Raw genomic sequence first — 21,550 nt, forward strand, 5'->3', positions numbered from 1 at the left:
GTGGTGGCGTTGGATTTGCACAGCGTGGTTACATGTTGCTCGGAGTTTCGTACATGGACGCCATTTGAAATTGTTGTCAGTAACAGCAGTAGAGCTTAAGATTTTATGTGATGCACAAGGTCTTTATCGGCAAGTGAAAGAAAGCCGAGCTGTCGTCTGTTGTCATTTTATGAACATACTATCCACCTGTCCGGGACACCCTGTGTCTTAAAGCAAAAGGTATCAGCTGTGCCTCATAGGCCACGCCTTCTAGCCGATGTTTCGGACTCTGTGATTGGCTGTGGAGTTTGACTTTCAGAAGTTAGGGTTGCCATGTTGAGGTGTAGTGGAATAAAAGAAAGCATTTTCAGTGAATGGGGCAGACAGCCCGCTGGTCTATGGATGTCTGCCCCTCAATAATAGTTATTATTGGTCAGAGATAGTAGATAATATCCCAAGACCTTCACAGATGATATATAAAATGCTGTATATAAAATATATACAACTAAGAAAGAAGGATTTTTTTTTCTAGTTTACTCTCACCACCCAGTTTCCATCGCAGAAATAAAAAAAAACTGACATATGTCTATGAAGATAACAAAAACGCCGACGCCGAACAAAGTAAGTTAGGGTTTTCTTTCTCTGTTGTAAGATGATAAAAGGGTGGAATTCTCATGACTTCAGGCGTTTTCGGTTACGGTAAAAACAGAACAGTGGGACTTGTAGTTCTAGACGCCGCCTCCGCGTTGTAAATAAACAGTTTGGAACTACAATGGGGAATGTGCAGCGCAACCGCAGTGGGTTTGATTAGACCTTCCCTTTCTGAAGTCTACACTCCTGCGGTTGTCGACGGAAACGAGAGGATATAAACGCTATTCTGGTAATAGTGACATATCTACATTATGCATCATGTTAGCTCTAGACTAACTAATAGGCGCTTTGCTCCGCACCAGCTGCTAAACAGTTGGTCGGCGTTACATAAAAAGACAGAAATCTCATCTCCCTCTCGTTGCACTAACAAGCTGCTGAACTCGTGTTAGCTGCTATCTCCTAACGTACTGTAAGATGTCATACAGTTTACAGACGGCGGCGTCAAAGTGTTAAAAAGAAAACAGGGGATTTCGGTGTTAAAGTGTTGCAGCGTGTTTGACTTAAGTCGGGATGTGGAGCCCAGAGAGACTTGTGCTACGTTTAGCAAGTTTAAGTTAGGAAAATGTTCAAATCCATGCAGAGATTTCCGTTAAGTTTTTAGTTAGCATGTAGCGCTATATAGTGATGACTATTGGTAAAACTCTTCAATCGTAACTCAAGTAAGACAAGTTGTAATGAGTATTAACGAGAATCATATGCATTAAAAGGTGAAATGAGATTTGGTTAAAGTTTTATCTCAATTTGACTGATACTTGCTCCTTTCCATTTATGTAACGTGATATTCCTATTCTTCAGCACAAAGCACATTTTTCTCATGCAGGAAATAACTGGGATTTCAAAATGTGACTTTGCTTTTTTGAATTGTGCCAGATTGTGAGTATTGATTGCTCATTTCCACTTATTCTTATTGTCCAGAAAAGAAGAGGGATTTCAACATGGCACGTAAGTCACTTTTTGCTGTTAACACTTAAGGATCAGAAATACAACTTACGCTTCACTACACAGGCCCATCATCATTAGCCCTGAGTCTCAGTGACACATTGGGTTTACTTATGCAAGCTTTTCAATGTAAAATGCCATGTGATCATTAGGAAACTCTTCTGCAATTATGTTACCAAGCTGACACCTTGTTGCGCTTATATAAACAATATTTAGTTTTATCTTTACTAACATCCTTTTCACACTTGATTAATAACCTATAGGAAATATAGGAAGTAAAACCATAGTATGACGACATATATGTTCCTGTTTCAGAGCGGGTGAATAACTTTCCTCCCCTGCCTCAGTTCCTGAGAATTAAGCCATGTTTTTACCAGAACATTGAAGAAGAAATTCCTGGCCCTCACCAGCAGCTGTTAAGAAGGGCCTTCATACTCTGGAAGAGTGAGTGTTTTCACATACATTTTCTACCTTTATTATTGTAATATTTGAAAAAACCTACATTCCTTCCTCTGTTAAATAAAATAATAATTCCATATCCCTCTGCTCCTCTTCTCTCCACATTTCCCTTCCTCTTCTCTTGCAGTGTATTCTGGGACACTCTTCCTAAATTTTATCTCATGTATTGCTTGGTGGGCCGGGGGTGGAAATGCCATAAACGTTGGCTTCGCTCTCCTGTGGCTTATTCTCTTCAGCCCCTGCAGTTATGCCTGCTGGTTTAGACCACTCTACAAAGCTTTCAGGTTAGTAATCCTCCTGCAAATCTCCAACCACTATGACTATACATTAATAAAATTAATAACTATTAATAAAGAAAAATACAGTATATAACTAAATACACAAGTGTAATATCTCACATGTAGAATACACAGACATACAAACAGAATACAAATATAGAGTAGCAAATGTTAGAACGGCAGGACTGAATTTAGGAAATTCTCAGGAAAACTACTTAGTAAAGTACACATTTAGGTGAAAGTAGAAGGAGAGAAGCACTGAGAATGAAAGATGGGAATTAAGACTAGTTTTGGAAGTTTCAGTAGAAGCTGCCTTCCAGGCTTGCATGAGGAGCATACTCTAGGAATCTCTAAGATCTGCCTGCAGATATTTAGGACCAGCTAAATAACCAGTATGAAGAGAATGTAAAGGACATGTTGGAAGTTGTCTGACCACAGTAAACTATGGTCAGAAGGAACATTTTGAAATCATGTCTTTGTATTTGTTGCTAAAACAAAGACATTAGAACATGAATGTACAGTATTTTATGCGCTCACATCTCAAACTAGCTGCTTGTTAAATTGAACAAAAAAGGGTTTTATTGACGATGTTACACAATTGAAAAGTAGTATTTGTAACCTACTGTTGGATGTCCATACACATCCAGTGAGACATTTCTAGTTCTGCAGCTGAGAAGGATCATCAGTTGTTGCAGTACAGTAGATTTGAGGTTTCTTAGGACACACACTCCTCTGTTGTATGCTGCATGTGTGAAAGAGTAACTCCAGACATGATTCTCCAGACAACACCATTTGGGCAGTGGTTTTGCAATTTACATAAAAATAAAGTACGGTGTAAGAGGAAGTCTTTGCATATATATGTTTTCCTGTCACCTTAACCAATGAAAACAGGAAACTGAGGGTAATGTGTTGTTAGAGACGTTATGATCAGTTAAAAATATAAATCTGTGTGGTTTCTATAGATTAGTACATTACTTTGACTTTATCCCCCAGGAGAGCATAATTTCACTTCAACAATTGTTTATTCCAAACCTTTTATCAAATAAATTCTGAAAAATGAACTCATCAGCTGGATAGTAGGAGACCGGGTTTGAATCCTGGCCTTCCTCCAGCGGGGATCCCTAGGCAAGAGTTCCTTACGCTTATCCTACCTTTGACTTGTACCTTGTACCCCTGTAAGTTACTTTAGATTAAAGTGTCTGCCATATGACTAAATGTAAATGTAAATTATGTCTATTTGGTTGTCCTACTACAGTTGTTAAACCAGTTTTCACAGTAAAGACAGTAAGGAAAAGTGAAAGTAAATGCCTCGTAAGCAAATTATAGTAGGCGGAGACATGCTGCACTCATAGCAGCATATGCCTCCCTAAAATCCCAATGCATCACTCTGTAGTAATAGTTTACAAGTTACCCATGCTGTGGGAACCGATGCACCATCGTACCATCACAGATCCTTGCTTTTGTACTTATGCTGTTAACGGACTGTAAAGTTATTAATTTATTTATTCATTTTGCCTTTGGCATGGACATCTGATGACCACAGAACACATTTAATAATAATAATAACTGAGTTGAGCCTTCAATTGGTCCTCCTTCTACGATTTGGTTTAACATCTTTTTACAGCCTATCATGACATGAAAGGTTTTATTTGGATATAGATTTAGAAACCTTTCAGTCTGGTATTGCCTCTGCTTCTCATTCAAGCAGATAGTTCTACTCTAGTCTCACCCACCCACAGAACATTCTTCCAAGAGCCTTCTGGCTTTGAGCAAATGGTAGATGGCCACAGGTTTCAAACTTTCAAGCACCACTGTATTTATTGCATGCATATCTGATATTTCCAATGATTTAATTTTAATAACCAATGTGTGGGGTTCTATCTGAGAAGCTGTTTTGTCTTTTCTGTGCTGTTGTGAAGATTAATTTAAAATGGAAATCAAACCCATTTAACTGTTGGGTTACTAAAAGTTAAATCTGAATATTTGGTGACAATAAAATGTTAAAAAAATTATTGATTTACACCTAAGGAGCTTCTAGTTTCTAGATTCTCATGTGCACCCGTCATCTCTATTTTTTCTGTTTTTGATTTTGTTGCCAGTTTGATCCACGGTTGTAGGAGTAAGCAACATTGCAACAAAAGAATAGCTGTAGACTTATTTGTCGTTTTCTCTATCATCCCTTTCTATACTCTTTATTTTTTCCCTTCTACTTCACAGGGCTGACAGTTCGTTCAACTTCATGGCCTTCTTCTTCGTCTTCTTCGCTCAGTGTGTCTTGACTTTCATCCAATCTATAGGCATCTCTGGTTGGGGAACATGGTGAGTTCAACCAAACCAGCTTTGAAGACTTGAAGAGAGTTGGTTAGGATTCCATCCATTGCAACTCAGAAAATATGCTTTCCCATATCTAATAAAGACACTAAGATAGATCTAACACAAATATTTTAACACAATGCTGTTGTTCTCAACACAGAATTTCTGAATGGTTAATGTGGCGCTTGCTGCATCACCAGCTTCTTTATGCTGAATGTAAATAGGAGACAGTAGGTTTACATTAAGTCATTAATACTGTGCCTTTACAGAATCCAGAGTCATTTAAAAAAAAAATCTCTAAACTAGCTTCCAAAAATGTTCTAATATTTACATTCAGTAACTGAACATCTGCTTGTGGTAACAGCGCTGGTCACTTATGTGGAGTGTTACACTGATCATTATGCTATTTGTCACTGCACTGTCCACTGCTTAATGGCACATATGTAAGTAAATACTTTGCTAATCACCTGCTGTTTGATACGCTAACCTGTACTATTCAATCTCACTCTTACCAACACATCAAAGCGGCTGGATTGCAACAGTGATGTTTTTCAGCGTCAATGTGGGCTCTGCTGTAGTGATGTTAATCACAACTCTGCTCTTCACGCTGGTGACTGTTTTAATGGCATTGGTTCTCATTAAGGTCAGTCAGGTCAACACATACACTGAAAATGTACTTACATTTAATTGTAGAGTACATTACATTTAACAAGGACTGTTTCATATACATCAAAACTCAAGAACAGTTTTGTTTGTTTGTTTCTTGTTTAGGTGCACAGACTGTACCGTGGCGGTGGTGGGAGTTTGCAGCACGCTCGGGAAGAGTGGAGCAGTGGCATGTGGAAGAATGCACCAGTGAGGGAAGCAGGGTTCCACGCTGTTGCACAGGCAGCCCAAGGGCCGAGCATACCCCAGTACCCTGCCGCAGTGCCGAGCTATCCCAGCAACAGTCAGTGGTGATGGCTGCGAGTCACCTCTAGATGGAGACAGATAGCTGGTCATTTCTGTGGTGTTTCAAAGTACCATATAATTTCCCTCAACCCAAAAGTGCATGGACAACTATTTTTTGACAGGAAGAGAAGAGAGGATTGGTATAAAGCTTTTATCAGAGTTTTGTCAGCACATATCATTTGACTAACACTTCCAATTTATCTTTGTGATATACCATTCCATTTAACCTCTGTTTACATTTAGTTTGTTAAGTGGAATGAGAATGATTTGCAATTTGTTAGTAAAGGTGTACTGTCTAATTGGAAAAACAGTTTTAGGATAGCTGTGTGTGAAAGACGTGCCCTACGAAGCTTTATGAAAAGAGAGAGATGCATGCTAGAAACCATAGTATGCTGAAGAACTGGTGAAATTATTTTGTGTGTAGTATGCATAATCTGGCTGAACTTCAGGTTACCTTTGATAAGCTGTGCTTGATAACTTTGTGCTTGTCTGCTTTGGCTGTGATTTCTTGAAATGCGCCTTGCTATTGCGTGCAGGTTTCGTATGTGAAAAAGTTGTCTGACGTTTTGCCTTAACAAAAACTTTTTTTTGTTGTTGTTAAATTTGACTTATGCTTCAATGAAGCAACATGGAAACATTTCAGAAGTTACTGGGGCATGGTCCTCCCCAGTGATTTCTCACTGAACACTGATGTGCCAAAATACTTGACTCTTTCCATTATTTTCATACTGACAGAGGAGTCACACCCTAAGTAGATATGCTTTGCACTCTGCCTTAGTATTTTTCAGTTTCTCTAATCTGAAACTACCCTATTTGCTTTTAGTGCTCATCGCCCTACTGTAAAAGCTTCTTATCAGCTCCTGTCTCCTTTCCAGTCACTTTGGAAAAGGTGCCCGCCTCATTTCCTCATTACGATTTATTTTTCTTATTACTTAAGTGTCCTTCATTGCTAAATGCCAATTAGAATAGTTTTTCTGTTATTTGATATGTGACATAACACAGTGCTTATGGTAAAGAAATCTTTAAATATTGCAAAATTTCAATAAATATTCTTATTCATGTTGTGTCTGTTGATATTATTAATACATTAGGTTATAATGTGCTCTTCCGTTTCCTGAGTATACTGTCTTTTCATTCAGTTCAGGAATTGTCTACAGCATCAGACAACACTAAACCTTTAAATAGAACAAATGCTGTACTAGGACTTGGCAGTAACTGTCACCCTCTGGACCCTTGTGCATTCTGGTTTCCCATGTTCATGGCCATTTTAGCTGTGTGTGTGTGTGTGTGTGTGTTTAAAGAATCTCTGCTTCTCTCATCGTCGGTGTTGAAATGTTCACTCGGTGAAGAAATGCTGCTGTCGTATTGATTTATTCAGAAATGTTCGAAGAAGTAGTGTGGGATAAAAAAGCCTGCGAGCATCATAGAATAACTTGCAAGACAGCCTGAAGAGATGAAAAACCTCATTAAATCATGGGAGAAAAACTAGGACTGATGAACAGGAGAGGGGGCACCTGAAAAAATCTAAGAATGATTTCAGAAACAAACGGCTCAGAAAAAAACCCTGTGGCTGTTTTCAGAATAAAGAAAGTGAAAACAGTTGGTATGTGGATTATCTCAATTCCCCAGTGTAAATATAACTATGCTGAGCATAAAAGCATGTAAAAAAAAAAACAGAAAATCTATGCAACTGCTCCGGCTTATGAGGCCGATATATATACGCACTTAATTCAGTTCATGACAACTTTCTTATACTGCGCTGTTGAATAATTAAGCAGAAACCCACTTTGGTCTTTCTATATCTACAGTACTTGCTTGACATGAAACATAAGGTAACTCTGAGTGCTGTTGTTAATAATAGTGTTAAAAATGCAGAGCAGATTCAAGATACGTTCCTGTAATTTAGTCTCGGACACGTTTTTAACAAAAAAAAAAAAAAAAAAAAAAAGGTGTCTGAGATGTGCGTATTTGTCCACAGGAATATGTGTCGCTTTCGTTATTCATCATCACTTTCTGCATCTCAGCTGTGTCAAAGAGGATGTGCTCATTTCTGACACCTCTGACACCAAAAGCATCAAATCCTTATCTATGATGTGTCTCTGATGTAAAAAGATGATTCACTGGCAGAAATGTCCACCCACACTTGTGACACCAATGAGATTTTTGTTCTTTTACAGTAAGAAACAATATTTTTACAGGACTTGGAATCCAAAAAAAACAAAAAAACAGCTGTGTACCCATAGGCCACCCTCATTCCACTACCACATTCACATTATCAAGAAAATATTTACAGGAGTGAAATAATAATGTTTTTTTTTTTTTTTCTAAGTATAACGTTCATTCTACATCAACTGTGAGTGGCGTTTCAATGATTAAGTGCAGAGGTATATGTGTAGTCTAGTTTTTAGCAACCACCAGGAAACATGAGAATTACAGGCTTTTGATCATTAGCACAGTCAAACACTGACAGTCTCAAACAGTAGTAACCAGTAGAGCCTGAAAATCAGAGGTCAAAGTGTTTGCTACTTGTTCATTGTTGTTAACCGTATTTACAAGACTAACTGACTAGATTATACATATTTTAATCTGAAATAAAAACTTCAATATGACAAATAAATAGCTTAAAAGGTCTTGGCTGTACATAATATATTACACTAAGTGTATTCACAAGTTGTCCTTGTACAAAAAATACATACATATATATATATATCAAATTACTTTCAACCAGAAATCCTCGAAGCAGTCTTTTCACTCAACATCAGCTGCCTGGTTACAGTGTGGAAATGACAGACAGTGTAGAAAATTGGCAAGGAGAAATCAATCAAAAGAATTTATAATGTGGACCATTTAGCTTAAGAAGTTCACCTATAGGAAGATCATTAGTGCATTGGTGTTGGACTGAATTCTAGACCTCAGCACAGTCAAATCTCTGACTCATCATTTATGTATCCCAGGCCATCCAGACTTGAAATGTTAGCCATAGGTGTGAAGTGGAGCTCCCCGTTCCCTTTGAAGTCAACAGCAGAGTGATTATTATTGGCACTGCAAGGTCTCCTAGACTCAGGCCCCAGGAGCTTTATCTCTGTAGTTCTGTTCTCAATGTGCATGTATTCACCCGACTGCTTCTTGCTTTCCTTTTCACCGGGGTGCTGGGAAAACTTGAAGCACTTCCACTGCCCTCGAATCCAGATCCAAAAAATGACCCCCATCAGGGAGAGACAAAGCAGCGAGAGCAGAGCCACAGCCACCTCTAATCGGGTTATCTTCGCAGTGTTGATTAGAGTCTGGGGGAGCAAAGGGTCCTTCTTGTGGAGGGTTGGACCTGTTCCTGGTGCAGCTGTACTCGTACTGTGAATAGAGTCTGAGGAATTTATCACCTCACTGCCAGGAGTGGTGCTGCTCCACACCGTTGGTCCAGAGTCGAGCTGTAGATCATAAACTACCACAGTACGTTTGTATGTCCTGCCATTTATCTGCTCTACTGAGTCACAGGCGTACAGGCCAGCGTCTGCTTCAGAGGCACTCAGGATGAGGAGGCCTCCATCGTAGATGTAGTATTTGTGGTCAGAGTGAAGTGTTTGCTCGGAGAAACGCCAGTGGACCTGGGCCAAGTTGGAGTGGAGCTGGCAAGGCAGCTGGATGTTGTTGTGTGGAACAAGGGTAATGTCCACAGCAGCCACTGGATCTAAAAAGACACACACAGACACAAGGTTGATCATACTGTGATGCATACTGGGTGCTGTTTCAGGCAGAACCTCCAGTACTACATACAAACAATGCATTGTAAGAAAATGTACCTGGCTGAGGACATTGTGAGACGTCTCCCTCCTTCAGACTCTGTATGGAAGTATTTGAGGAGAGGGGTAAGCTGGAAACTGAGGAGCACTGCTCGGTGGAGACGTCCCAGGCACAGTAAGGATCCCTGGCCAGGATGCAGTCCACACAAGTGTCGTAGCGGCTGCAGTTACTCACTGGCATCTGGATAGCACCATTCTGTGAACCTGCATACAGCTGGCCCTACAATAGTGCAGACACACACACACACATAAAAAAAAACACATAGAAATCCTAAAAAAGCGTGTCATCTTTATTAACACTGAAGCCTCTCTAGTCCATGTTAGTGGCTATTAAATGACACTAAATGACAATTCAATTTGACATATACATTTAGAATGAAGCTTGTTATTTAACATCATCAGTAAGAAATCAATTAGCAAATTACCACAACTTATGATGACGTCGACGTAACAAACTTTACTGGACATACTGGACTGGACTGTGAGTTACCTTTCTGGACGACAGGCGCAGGATGCTGATAGGCTGGGGATTTTCACACAGCTGAATCTCCTCGATTATGAACATCTCTCCAGCATAGTTGACCGCTTTCTGAACATAACCATTATCTATCAGAAGACAATAATTACTGTAATACAGCTATTACTACGATAATAACTAACATCTACTGTAATAATCATATACAAGGCACAACACAACATTTGATAGCTTTCATATAACCCTTAACTCTTACAGAGCGCACATGAAATAGCTTGTTAGCAAATGGAAGGGATACTGATTTGAAATTTATAAAACCATTTAAAATGAGTTTATGTAATTTCAGCTGATCAACAGCCAGTGTAACAACAAGTTACAATTATGGGATAATGTTTAAACATATGTATAAGTAGCACAAATAAAGCATAATACTGACGTCAGTGAACTGTCACATGCAGCATATTTAAACTGAAGTCAGCTTTATTAGACCATAAAATACTGGATATAACCAGACTAAGTACGGTTGTTGTGCTGCTGATATTATTGGATTAAACTTGTACACGGAATATTGTAATATTTATTCAAATTAAAAATTAAAGTTTCACATTCTTACTATAAAGACGTGAAAATGTGTTTTCAGGCTTCAACATAAACTAACAATGTTCTAGATCTGAATGTCACTGATTAGAAAAAGGTGGTGTCACATATTTCTTATGCTGCCAGCACTAATCTGATTAAACCAAAGAGTCCTGATGAAGCAGTTTTTTTTTTTCCTAAGCTCTTCATAAATAATATCTTAGAATATTTAATCAAAATTTGATTGATGCTTCTTCTGTCATAAAACTTTAATGCTATAAAGAAATACTAAAAATTTCAGGGGCTTTAAGTTTCATCAACCAGAATATTCCAACTAATATCTAATCTTAGGAATTTCCTGTTGAGTTTCCTGACTCGCGTTCTGCTTTAATCTTTGTAAAACTTTGATACAGATATCCCATAGTTTACCAGTGCCAATGAACATGACGGCATATCTCTGCCCGTCCAGTGCCAGCACATTGTCCACCACAATCCGAGTCAACAGTGGTCCCTTCTTGACCAGCAGCGGTCCTCCTGTCAGAGGACGAACAGCTTCGTCCATGAGGGGACGGTCCCGGATGAATTGGAGGGTTTTGTCGGGAAGGTCCAGAGAGCGATTCATTCCCATTTTACGTGCCACATTATTGATGCACTGCAATAGAAAATTGCCACTGAGAATTGTGGGTTTTTGAGATTTGGTTTAATATCACAAATCAAACCATGTAAACTCACAGCTCCTGGTCTGGGGACCGGCACTTCTCCAGTGTACATCACCCACTTGACATGGGATGTCTCCACTGCAACAGGAGTCTTAAACTTTCCCTCGTTGAAGACATCTCTAATAGAGGACACGCTGTATGCACACACTGCAGACACCTGGGAAAGGCTCCTGGAAAGATCGAATCAGACACATTTGGACTAGAGAATATGTTTAAATCTTAAATTAATAAATCAGTCAAACAGAAAGTTTAACTGCTAAATATTTTCTATTACCACAATGAATGTTGTTACGAACCCAACACCTAATCACTTCACATGAATTTCCTTTTGTTGTTCCTCAGATCAACGACTCTGCATACTTCATAGATTTACCTGTGTCAACACCCACTCTGGACCATGAAACCACAGGGTTTGATTGTAAGTACTCACGACTGCGGAGTAAAGACAGCATAGAAGATGCTCTTCTTCCAGTCTTTGTGCTTCAGCAGGAAGACATCCTGGACAATGGGGGGCAGGCTGGGTTCAGGGAGGGAACAATCCAGACGAGCTTTTAAGAACGACGTCCATTTCCTCTGCAACGTCCGCTGGCCGCCCATATCCCCCTAAACACAGAGACAGACACGCTGTCATGTGCACACACAGTATTCCCTTTAACCTCAACAACCACGCCTAAGCCAGACAGGGAGCCTTAAAGCTACTCCATGTACACTTTATTGTCTTTGATGAAGACAAATGACTCGCAGAGACTGAGAGTCTTTACTCTTTACTGATTTCTACCTTGCAGACACGGGCCACTCGTGACACCACAACTTTGCTATAGAAGTCGTACTCCATGGCGTTCTCACTGAAGAACAAATACACCTTATCGTCATCGCCTTCAGGACTATCAGAACTCTCATCCACAAAGTCCATGTAGACAAAGTTTGGCTCTGAAAAGACAAAACGTGGACACGACTACATCATACATTAGCCCTGCTGTGCTGCAGTCTCGACTTTGCACAATCACTGAGGGAAACTTTGAATGGAGAGGTTTTGAAGCAGAGGAACTCACCGCTGAGCCAGGAGCTCTTAAACTCAGTGCGGAGAGCCAAGTTTGAACTGCGCAGAACCACAGGCTCAGAGCCCAAGAAGTTGATGGATGTAGCAGAATACAGGTCATTTCCTGTTGGACAGGAACAAGAGATGAGGAAAAATTCCTGGAAGTCTACTATTCACTTTAAGTATGAATAAAATCGCATTTATATGTCGACTAATGAACTGAACCAACTGGCTGCTTCTGACTCATGAGTTGAATGGGCAGGTAGGACTAGTCGACACATTAGGAGACATTTCTAATGCATTTGTTGCTCACACTTCATGGCCACTGAAATGTGCACAGAGTTATCGTAAACTGATTTTTTTTCCTGTTGGTGGACTTTGAACATTCAGCAGCACTTGTATGTCTGGTTCAGGACACTTACCAACCATGAGGGAGGAGTATCTCTGGAAGGGATCAAAAGGACACTTCCCCTTTCCCTCGTCCTGCTTTCCCCGCAGCTGCAGCTCTCCGTTAACAAACGTCTGTTGGAAAGAAAGAAAAATGTTGAAGAAGTTAAAAGAAGGGAAAAGACAGAAATCTGTGTTTCTTTATTCAAAGTATTCAGATTCAGAGGTCCTTACCAGCGGTTTGTGTTCAGTCCATTAACCACATCTTCCATATATTATTACTGAACATTTTCCAAAACAAAACATATGTTTTTAAAACAAGCGGTAACACAGCCCCTGTTTTGCCTTTTAGTTAGAAAGGAGCTAGAGCCCCGTTTTAAATAGAAGTGAACATTAGTGCTATTTTTATGTTAAAGAAAATTTATATGATAGTCTTGTGGCTCTGCCGTTGCACATAGGAACCATTTAATTTAATTGTCCTTGGTGATGCATTCAAGAATGCTCAGTCCCCTGAGATTCGACTGCCCTGCCAAAATAAACTGCATTCATGTGTGTTGTTTGACAATCAAACCCAACAAAGACTATAAAGGAGTGGGCTTATAAAGTGTTTCTTAAACCGCAACCAAGACACACTTAAATATGTGTGAATGTGTATTGTCAGACGTGATGGGATTTACATTGTGACAATTTAAGAAACTGCAGCAAAACATTGTTGCTTATTGACTGTATGTCAACAACTCGTGAGAACTGAGAAGACTAAAACCCAAGAACAGATCGATAGATTGATGTTGTCCTTTACACCACCCTGCTGTCTTAAATACTCACTGGACCACCAGATGAGTATTATTCTATAAATTTAATTACATTCAATTAAATTTAATTAATTTAATTTAATTTAATTTAATTTAAATAGTCCCTATCAAATGTACAATTTGTTCCTTTTTAAGCAACATTTCTGTCCCACACACAGTGTAGGGAAAGTACTGGCAGACTGACTAACACATTGGTGGTTTAGATCTTTTCATGGAGTATGCTGATCTTCATCCTCATCCCAACATACCAAACAACCACCTATATGGATCCTGAAAGAGCACAACCTCTCTAATCAGTAATCTACACCAGCAGCAGCAGCTAATACACAAAGTCCTGCCTACAGAAACTGTCTGCATGATCCTCCCCACCAACCCCATATTCTATACTTACCATATAATCACAGGTGGGGCTGAAAGCATTTGTGCCACACACATACATAGTGGTGTCGTTGACTTGGTGCAGCGTTCGGATGTAGTTACGACATTCCACCTGAAACGAAATCCAGCAGATAGAATGCCAAGGTCAGAGCTTGTTAGTTCAGCGGCAAAAACACAAACATGCCACATGCATACACTGACTACACTGGCTGCCCTGAGTCGAGCTGGCGACCAAAAGGTCAAGGCTGTGCACACGCATTTTCTTCTACTGGCTTTATTTGGACATTAACTACGAAGCTGTAGGCAAAGTACTTCAAAGAGAATTCTTCAAAGTCTTAAAAAGGAAAAAACACACACACACACACACACTCCAATATAAATGATTTACAAATGTACAGAGATAAATTGCACACGGGAGTAAACTGCTTTCAGTCAACAGTCATTCTTAAAGGCTGTTTCTTGCCCTAGAAGTGAAAGTTACCTTATGTAAATTCTGATTTAAAAGACTTTAGACAAACCTCTGCAAGTTTTCCTTTGTACGTGCACTCCGTCTGTTTTTCCTCGGTAACATTCCAATACACCTGCAACAACAGAGGGAAAACGATCTTGTCAGAGCACGTTGGTACAATATGATGTCGCAACCACACACCGTGACAGTGGAGCAGCGACACACACACTTCATGCTCGCCTGACATCAAGACCAGTTAGTGCACTGTGAAAAAAAACAACGCACTTGCTAGCTTCAGTTGTGACTGTTAGTTGTGCAACTAGAATTACGAATCAACAACCTGGTGTTGTCCCGCAGGGTTCAACAAGACCAATATTAGTTCAAATACCTCATGCAGCTATGCACTGATGAAGTAGACAGGGTTGGACGGACTGTTGACATGAGAACAAATGTTGTGCAGTGTGCAATCTAATCTCTGAACACTATCATTAGCTGCTGGACTGTAAAAGCAAAGCATGAAAACACACACAAAGACAGCAGGAATCGATTTTTAGCACGATCACTAGAGTGAAATATTTTCAAACAGGTACAAGAGGCTGAGTTTATATGATATAAAGCAGTGGTTCCCAACCACAGGGTCAGGACCATGATAAATCAGAAGTGTTAGAAAATGATTAAACAGACTTGAAATAATGGAAAAAGAAACTGACTTGATTTACTGGCTGTCTGCACTACTGAACCTTTCTTGCTTCTCTTCCTTGGTCAGACCTCTAAAATCCTTCCAATCACGTTGAAATGTTTATAACTCTCATTCACATTACTGTAAATTATGATGCGGGGCTCACAAAAGGACAGGACATCATTTTAAGGAGCCATAAGCTATAAAGTTTGTCACCTGTTGATATGAGCCAGGATTGGTTTTATGTCAATGGTTAATGATTATTTGATGAAATGGCTTCAACACTGCAGCAAATTATCGTAAACAAAGCACTACTATCTGAATTAAGACCTTGTTAACTAGATATTTTCCCACAAAAAAGCTTTCGCTTGTTATTATCCAACATGCACATGGATTAAAATGAACTTCTTCACATGTTCTTACCCCAGACTTTTTGTCAGAGATGTTGTTCATGTCCAGAGCATATATGGCCTCTCTGGCCCCAAGCAGCAGCACACCCAGGTCATCTCTCATTAGTATAATGGAGTAGTTGAATATCCCCTCTTCTCTGAACAACTTCAGATTGTCTGAACAGGAGAACATCCGCATTAATTATATTTTCCTTCTACATTTTATCTTCTGTGGCTCTGTGCAGTTAGAGAAATGCTCTCACGGCAAAAAACTAAATGCAAGTGCAGTGAAATTTAATCAGCGTGTCCAAGCCAGCACAAATAGCAACCAGTTAAAGTTGCACTACTTGTTCATACATCATGAGTAAAATATTCAAATACATTCACAAACCGCCACAAAATCTGGTGTTTACTGATCCGTCCTGGGAGTGGAAACACTGTTACAACACAAGGAGGTGAGGCAGTGAGAGCCTGTGACTTACTCTGGTAGGGGACAGTCTTTCGTGGGACACAGTACTGAGTGTTGAGCACACTGAAGGAAACATGGAGCATCAATCCCCAGACGATGCTCAGTGCTGAGAGAAGAGACATGGCTCAGAGTCCAGGTTTGTCTGAGTGTGGAAGAGCTGCACAGTCCAGCTCTGCCACCGAAACACCTAATCAGAGACAGAACATGGTCTAAGGTCTCGGTCCAGATGTTGTTACAATGAGGTGATGTCACTGTCCTGGACATGTGCCGCCTTGGCACAAGGAATGTTTTCAAAGCAGTTCATAAAGAGGTTTATCCAGGCCTGTAGAGAGCAGCTCAGCCTGCCGTGGTTCAGTTTGAAGTTGGCGTCTTGTGTGGTGTCGACCTATGTCGGGGTCAGCATCCAGCACAGTGTTAATGAGCTGCTGATGTCCTCTGTGGAAGGAGGAGAAGAAGCCATGCTGCCAAGCTACTGGTGATGAAGGGTGGAGGTGATCATCTCCACGGTACCAACTACTAGAATAGATACAAAGACATCTATAAATGAAATTATCAGAAACCGATGACACAGACAGATACACTACATAGATATTAGCTGTCCCTTCATTCTTTTTAAGACTATGCTTTGATGGCACATTTCTCAAAAACACAGACAGAATACGAAACAGCAACAAATATAATGCTGTTGTCGAACTACAGATGTCAAGCAACACCGTTCTAACTATGGATACAAAACACACACATGGATACAAAACACAGTCAACGTCAGAAAAACACAGAGGTGATAAGAGAAAACCTGCACAGTGCCACGCTGCCCACCAACCCCCACTCTCCCTTCCTCTTACACTCTCTGTCGCTTCCTGTCCTCGTCCCTGATAAGACCCCGCTTCCTCTGGGCTCAGTGGGGTTCAAGAAACAGAAGGGATCAGTTCAAGTTTGGGCACGCATGCAGATCACAATAACTCACTGCTTTAGCGCTCCATCCCTGTCCTGGGATTCACACTGAATTGAAATGTACCACTTCTTTGGCGAGTTTCTCTTTTTTTTTTTTGACTGAGTGGCGCAGCCTCATTCAAAATACATCAGGACACTTTTTCCTCAGAATAACACACAAACCATATTTAAGAACAGACTCACATCAGAAAACTCTGCTCTTATCTTTAGTGCACAGTGCTCAAAAGCAGCACCGTTATTAAGAGTTTGGTTCCCAGGGAAAAATACAACAGGTTTCACAGAACTGCATCATTTGAGACACACAGATTTCCTCGACAGACACGTTGCCGTGCACTCTGTGTGCCTCAGAACGACAAGTTTTTAAATGTGCCTTTTGCCACAAAATGCAGTGCTCCCTCCTTTGTCGTTATTTCACACAGCGGGACGAGCTGCGGCATGTTTAGGGCTGCTCACCTGTTGTCAGAGAGCCAATGCCTTGCATGTTTTACCCCGAGGCTGTGTGTCTTCGGGGGTGGGCAGGAGCTGTTAGGTGCTATAACTGAACAGAATGACTAGAGGTTGTTGTTCACAGAAGTTGACAGACAGGCAAGCATGTCTACGATAATAGAGGAGCAGGCAGCGGTTCTTTTCTCTTACTTTGTTTATCTAGGGTCACACTCGCACTACGAGTGTGTGCATGTGTGAATGGGATGAGGGTGGGAGTGCGGACAGAGGAGAAGGTGTGTGTGTGTGTGTCTGTTTGGCCGCTTTTGAGGCCAAGCTGAAAACAAAACTAACATACATTATATACATTACAATATTACTATAAATGTAATATTTCAGACAATTACAGAACTTATTTACAGTCTTTATCTGAAGTCATGTGCGTTCCATCCCTGGAAATCTTTCAGTGCTGGACAAACAGCTTGCACGTACATGTTTTTTTGTTTTTTTGTTTTTTTTTTTTAAAGCCTAATTTCCTGAAAACAACCAGTTTACAGGCAAGAAAACCAAAACAATTAGCTGAAAGGAGCTAAAATTTTCCATAGGAGTGAGAGGAGCTGCAGAGGTCTGGTGTCCGGTGTAATTCTCTGTGAGATTTGTTACTATCACGCTAGAACACGTTTCACATTACAAATAATAAATAATTGAAGTTTGGTTTTGCCAGCTTTTGACGCCACCTTGATGTTATTATGTCCTTCACCTTTTTGGCTTGCGTTGTCCCTTTTGATTAATCAGGAAGAATCCTCCCATGGACTATTTGACCCCTGTGCTAGAATAAGGCAACACACCCTCACTGCCAAAGTCCATTTTGCTAATAACTTACTAGCATTAACAGCTGCAGTCTTATGGCTTATCACAAATCTGCCTATGACCCTTTATCACACCTCTACTGAGACTAGTGCTTCAGTAATAAAGTGTTGTTGTTGAATGTTGTATATTAATAACCATTAATCATTATCAAGGTCTTTGGTCTCAGCTCTCTGTCATTCCTCCCAGCCTGAGTCTCTGCTTCTCTCGCACCTTAGACACAACAATAATAGTAAAGCACCATCACATCAGGTGTTCACTCCACAGAGGCAGAGAGTAAGTTGTGTAAGACTAGTGTGAAATCCAGTTACACCTTTTGTTTATAGGGGATCGATGTTGATTCTCGTTCAGCCAGCTTAACCCGATCGGCCATTAGACTCACAGCTCGTTACACAGTTCTGAACAACCTGATTTTCTCCTTCTGTAAAACTATATAGTAATTTTCATCACAGTTACAGAAATCCAAGATTTAAGAGGGACGCTGTTTCTGCAGAAAATGCGAGCAGTATCGACTCTCTTTGTGCTTCATTTGAAAGGTGACCTGCTATTTGAAGCGCTGGTTGCATGTTACACTATCGTAACCACAGAAGCAAAGTCTGTGGGAAGAAGAAGAAGAAGAAGAAGAACCAGAACAAACAACAGCAGTGGGACTAAAAGAGTTTCTTAGTGTCATGATACGTCCGGGTGTAATAGTGAATATGTATTTCTCATGCTACTGCTGGGTTTATACTCATCAGGTAGCAGAATTAAAACAGCAGCGGGGTCGAAGGCTGCACGTCAACTAGTACAAGACACTGAAGAAGACCCTACAGGACTATCTACAGACAGCATGAGGATATTTATAGCCTGTTCAAGAGCCTCCACGATATCTACTACACTCTCTCAACGACTACGTGCCGCACACGAAGTAAAACCTCAAGCGTGCACAGACAAGCACACTGTTGTCGTCAGCGTGAGTCAAATCAACAAATCCAAAAAGGCGTGTGAACAGACAAACAGCTGGAGTGAGCTGCGACTGCGTAGATCTGATCAGATTGAATTGATTGGGCGAAGCCTCCTCCGGCTATAACTGACTTCCTTCACTGACTAACTGGTGTGCTGATTTGATGTCACTGCCAGTCTCTCCGTCTACCTTGCTGGCAGGAAAACGTAAGTTGGCCGCGGTACAGTATTCCATCACTGGGGCCTAGTCAGGAAACTGACTGTGGGAGGGTGTTCACCTTTGACAGTCCTTGTGTCACAGACACTGTTGTGAAACATTCATTGGAAAACACGCCCCAGGTCAAAAGCAGGTTATATTTTTGCAAGCTCAGATCTGCTAAAACGAACCTTTTTTTATTATAATGACAGCAGCTTGCCATCTTTTGTTTTGATGTGCGGGAGAATTGTAATTAGCTGAAAACAATACTTCAAAAACACGCTGTGTGTTCAGGTTTTCAAGTCTGCTACACATATCATTAAGCCAATGGACAATTAATGCAAATAAGGAGGAGCAGCTAACAACAGGATAATTGCGCAACAGCCTGATACAACCTGATAGTAGTCTTTACGGTGACAAATTATTATTATTGAGAAGACACTTCAACACACACACACACACACACGCCCAGACAAGTCTCAGCAGGACCTGTGGAACAACAGGAAAATATGAAAACCTAAATATCCCTACATGTTCGACCAGTGATGTGTTGACTGACAGATGGGAACGCCCAAGAAAACAAGATGTGGCTTCAATTTAGGTTTTAAATTAAAGCCGAGGACCTCATTTCGTAACTCTTTAGATCACTAATGATCTTTTTTCAAACTGTAATAATACTTTTTTTTTTTTGATTGATCAAGCATTGGCTGAGGTGAAGAAATTATGAAAAAATTGCCCATTGCAGTTTGTTAAGGCCTGATGTCCCATCTTCAGTGTGAATGCACAGACAAGAAGAACAAACTGTTTACTAGATTGTTTTCTTCACACCAGTACATCAGGCCTCCTTCTTCATGAGATCAGTTCTTATAAATAGCTGCCTACACACAAGCTTAAAAATATCATGTCAGTCTATCATGTGATATGCGCACAACCAAGAAAGGTGTTTTATGTTTTATATCTCTGAAAAACATTTATCATCAGATACTAGAAGTCTGTAGTCCCTGAAATATCAAACAAGCCATTCAAAGTAAACAAGTACAGAGTGCAGCTACTCACTGTGAGTGTGCACATTTGGTGAAACACAATAGAAAGGTGCAACACCGCCAAGTTAGATCACACAGTGGCAGTTTATAATTTGTGGTGGAGCTGTGTGCAGCGTGCCTCGACACCCAGTAACCCCACCGAGCTGAAGTCTGGCAACTGAAACCAGGCAATCCCCTGTGCAAGTGCACTGACAGCAGAGCTCCGTTCGCTCAGGCAGGCAAACGTATCATGTGCTGTGATTGTCAACCTCAGTGAAGCCATGAGTCTCTGAATATCATGTTTAACCCCAACAGCATAACGTCCCGTCCGGTTCATTGCCACTGAAGTGCTATTCTACATGTTTACAAGTTGTTGATGCTTTGTTGTAAAAGATTGTACCATTATTTGTAATATAATAATAACTATAATAATAGTTATTTGTAAAAGATTGTACCATTATTTGTAATATAATAATAACTATAATGATAATAGTTATTTGTAAAAGATTGTACCATTATTTGTAATATAATTATAACTATAATAATAGTTATTTGTAAAAGATTCAGTTTTTGCTCATTGGTTTTCAGTGGAAGTGAACTTTACTACTGAATGGAGTAACACTCACTCCTCTTAGCAGTAGTCCTGAATCTGTTCCCCTCTGTCACCGTCTGTAGTGTTCACACACACACACACACACACACACACACACACACACACACACACACACACACACACACACACACACACACACACACACACACTCCACCACTGCTTAGTCTGCCTCCGAGCTACTATTATTAGATGAGGATATCCTATAATCTTTAGATAACACGGACAAGTTACAGTGCGCAGTTCTTCACCCCGCAGGTTCACAGTCCAATCCCCCCAGCGGAGCCCGAGCTCGGGTGGAAACCAGTGATCCTGAGGGACGAACCTGCGCACAAACAAGTCCTGAACTCAAGTCATGAGCGCGTCACACTCACCGAGAGCCGTCGGGGGGTCTGTCCACACCAGGGCCCGGTCAGTCTGGGATCTGGGATCCAGCTCTGCGCTTCGTCTGCTCCACCTGTAACGCTCAATCCACATCTAACTCCTGCAGGCGGAGACGCTCCGGCGGCGGTGCGCGCTACGGTAGGCAGCTCCTGGTCATGTGACTTTACGCACCTTTCTTTAAACCTCACCGTGCAACCAATCAGGTGTGAAGAGGGACAGATCTGGACAGGGCTGCCTTTGTTCCCGTTTGGTTTGTTTATGTTTTAATCCAGCATGTAGGTGCCAAATTCAGCTTTAATGAGCGTCCAACCCTAAAACCTCAGTAAAACACACTGATAAACATACAGCACCAACCCTTTTTTAATGGTATAAAGTCGATTTATTTCAGATATAAAATAAAACACTCATTTGTCA

General features: G+C 40.6%; 2 protein-coding genes across 5 annotated transcripts; one reads left to right on the forward strand and one right to left on the reverse strand.

The window, feature by feature from the left end:
• Positions 1–552: 552 nt before the first annotated feature.
• Positions 553–7,788, forward strand: scamp4 (secretory carrier membrane protein 4). Of its 3 annotated transcripts, none has more exons than XM_026346263.1 (7): positions 553–600; positions 1,551–1,572; positions 1,885–2,013; positions 2,156–2,312; positions 4,524–4,625; positions 5,145–5,262; positions 5,391–7,788. In XM_026346263.1, the coding sequence occupies exons 1-7, from the start codon at positions 562–564 to the stop codon at positions 5,577–5,579; spliced, it is 756 nt and encodes a 251-aa protein (XP_026202048.1). In that variant the 5' UTR covers positions 553–561; the 3' UTR covers positions 5,580–7,788. The 3 variants fall into 3 exon arrangements, with proteins under 3 accessions (XP_026202048.1, XP_026202049.1, XP_026202050.1); XM_026346264.1 differs by lacking the exon at positions 553–600 and adding an exon at positions 729–859 and having other exon boundaries at positions 1,546–1,572; XM_026346265.1 differs by lacking the exon at positions 553–600 and adding an exon at positions 784–859.
• si:ch211-129c21.1 (uncharacterized protein LOC563087 homolog) lies at positions 7,481–21,271 on the reverse strand. Of its 2 annotated transcripts, none has more exons than XM_026346262.1 (14): positions 21,127–21,271; positions 15,752–16,251; positions 15,304–15,446; positions 14,272–14,334; positions 13,767–13,865; positions 12,599–12,698; positions 12,190–12,300; positions 11,916–12,067; positions 11,568–11,740; positions 11,151–11,307; positions 10,848–11,070; positions 9,858–9,973; positions 9,368–9,587; positions 7,481–9,255 (listed from the first exon to the last, which is right to left on the reverse strand). In XM_026346262.1, exons 2-14 carry the CDS (start codon positions 15,858–15,860, stop codon positions 8,492–8,494), a joined length of 2,430 nt encoding a protein of 809 aa, XP_026202047.1. In that variant the 5' UTR covers positions 15,861–16,251; positions 21,127–21,271; the 3' UTR covers positions 7,481–8,491. The 2 variants fall into 2 exon arrangements, with proteins under 2 accessions (XP_026202047.1, XP_026202046.1); XM_026346261.1 differs by having other exon boundaries at positions 15,752–16,254.
• Between the last annotated feature and the right edge of the window lie 279 nt (positions 21,272–21,550).

This window comes from Anabas testudineus, chromosome 4 (genome assembly GCF_900324465.2).
Source record: "Anabas testudineus chromosome 4, fAnaTes1.2, whole genome shotgun sequence".
In the NCBI taxonomy this organism is placed as follows: Eukaryota; Metazoa; Chordata; class Actinopteri; order Anabantiformes; family Anabantidae; genus Anabas; species Anabas testudineus.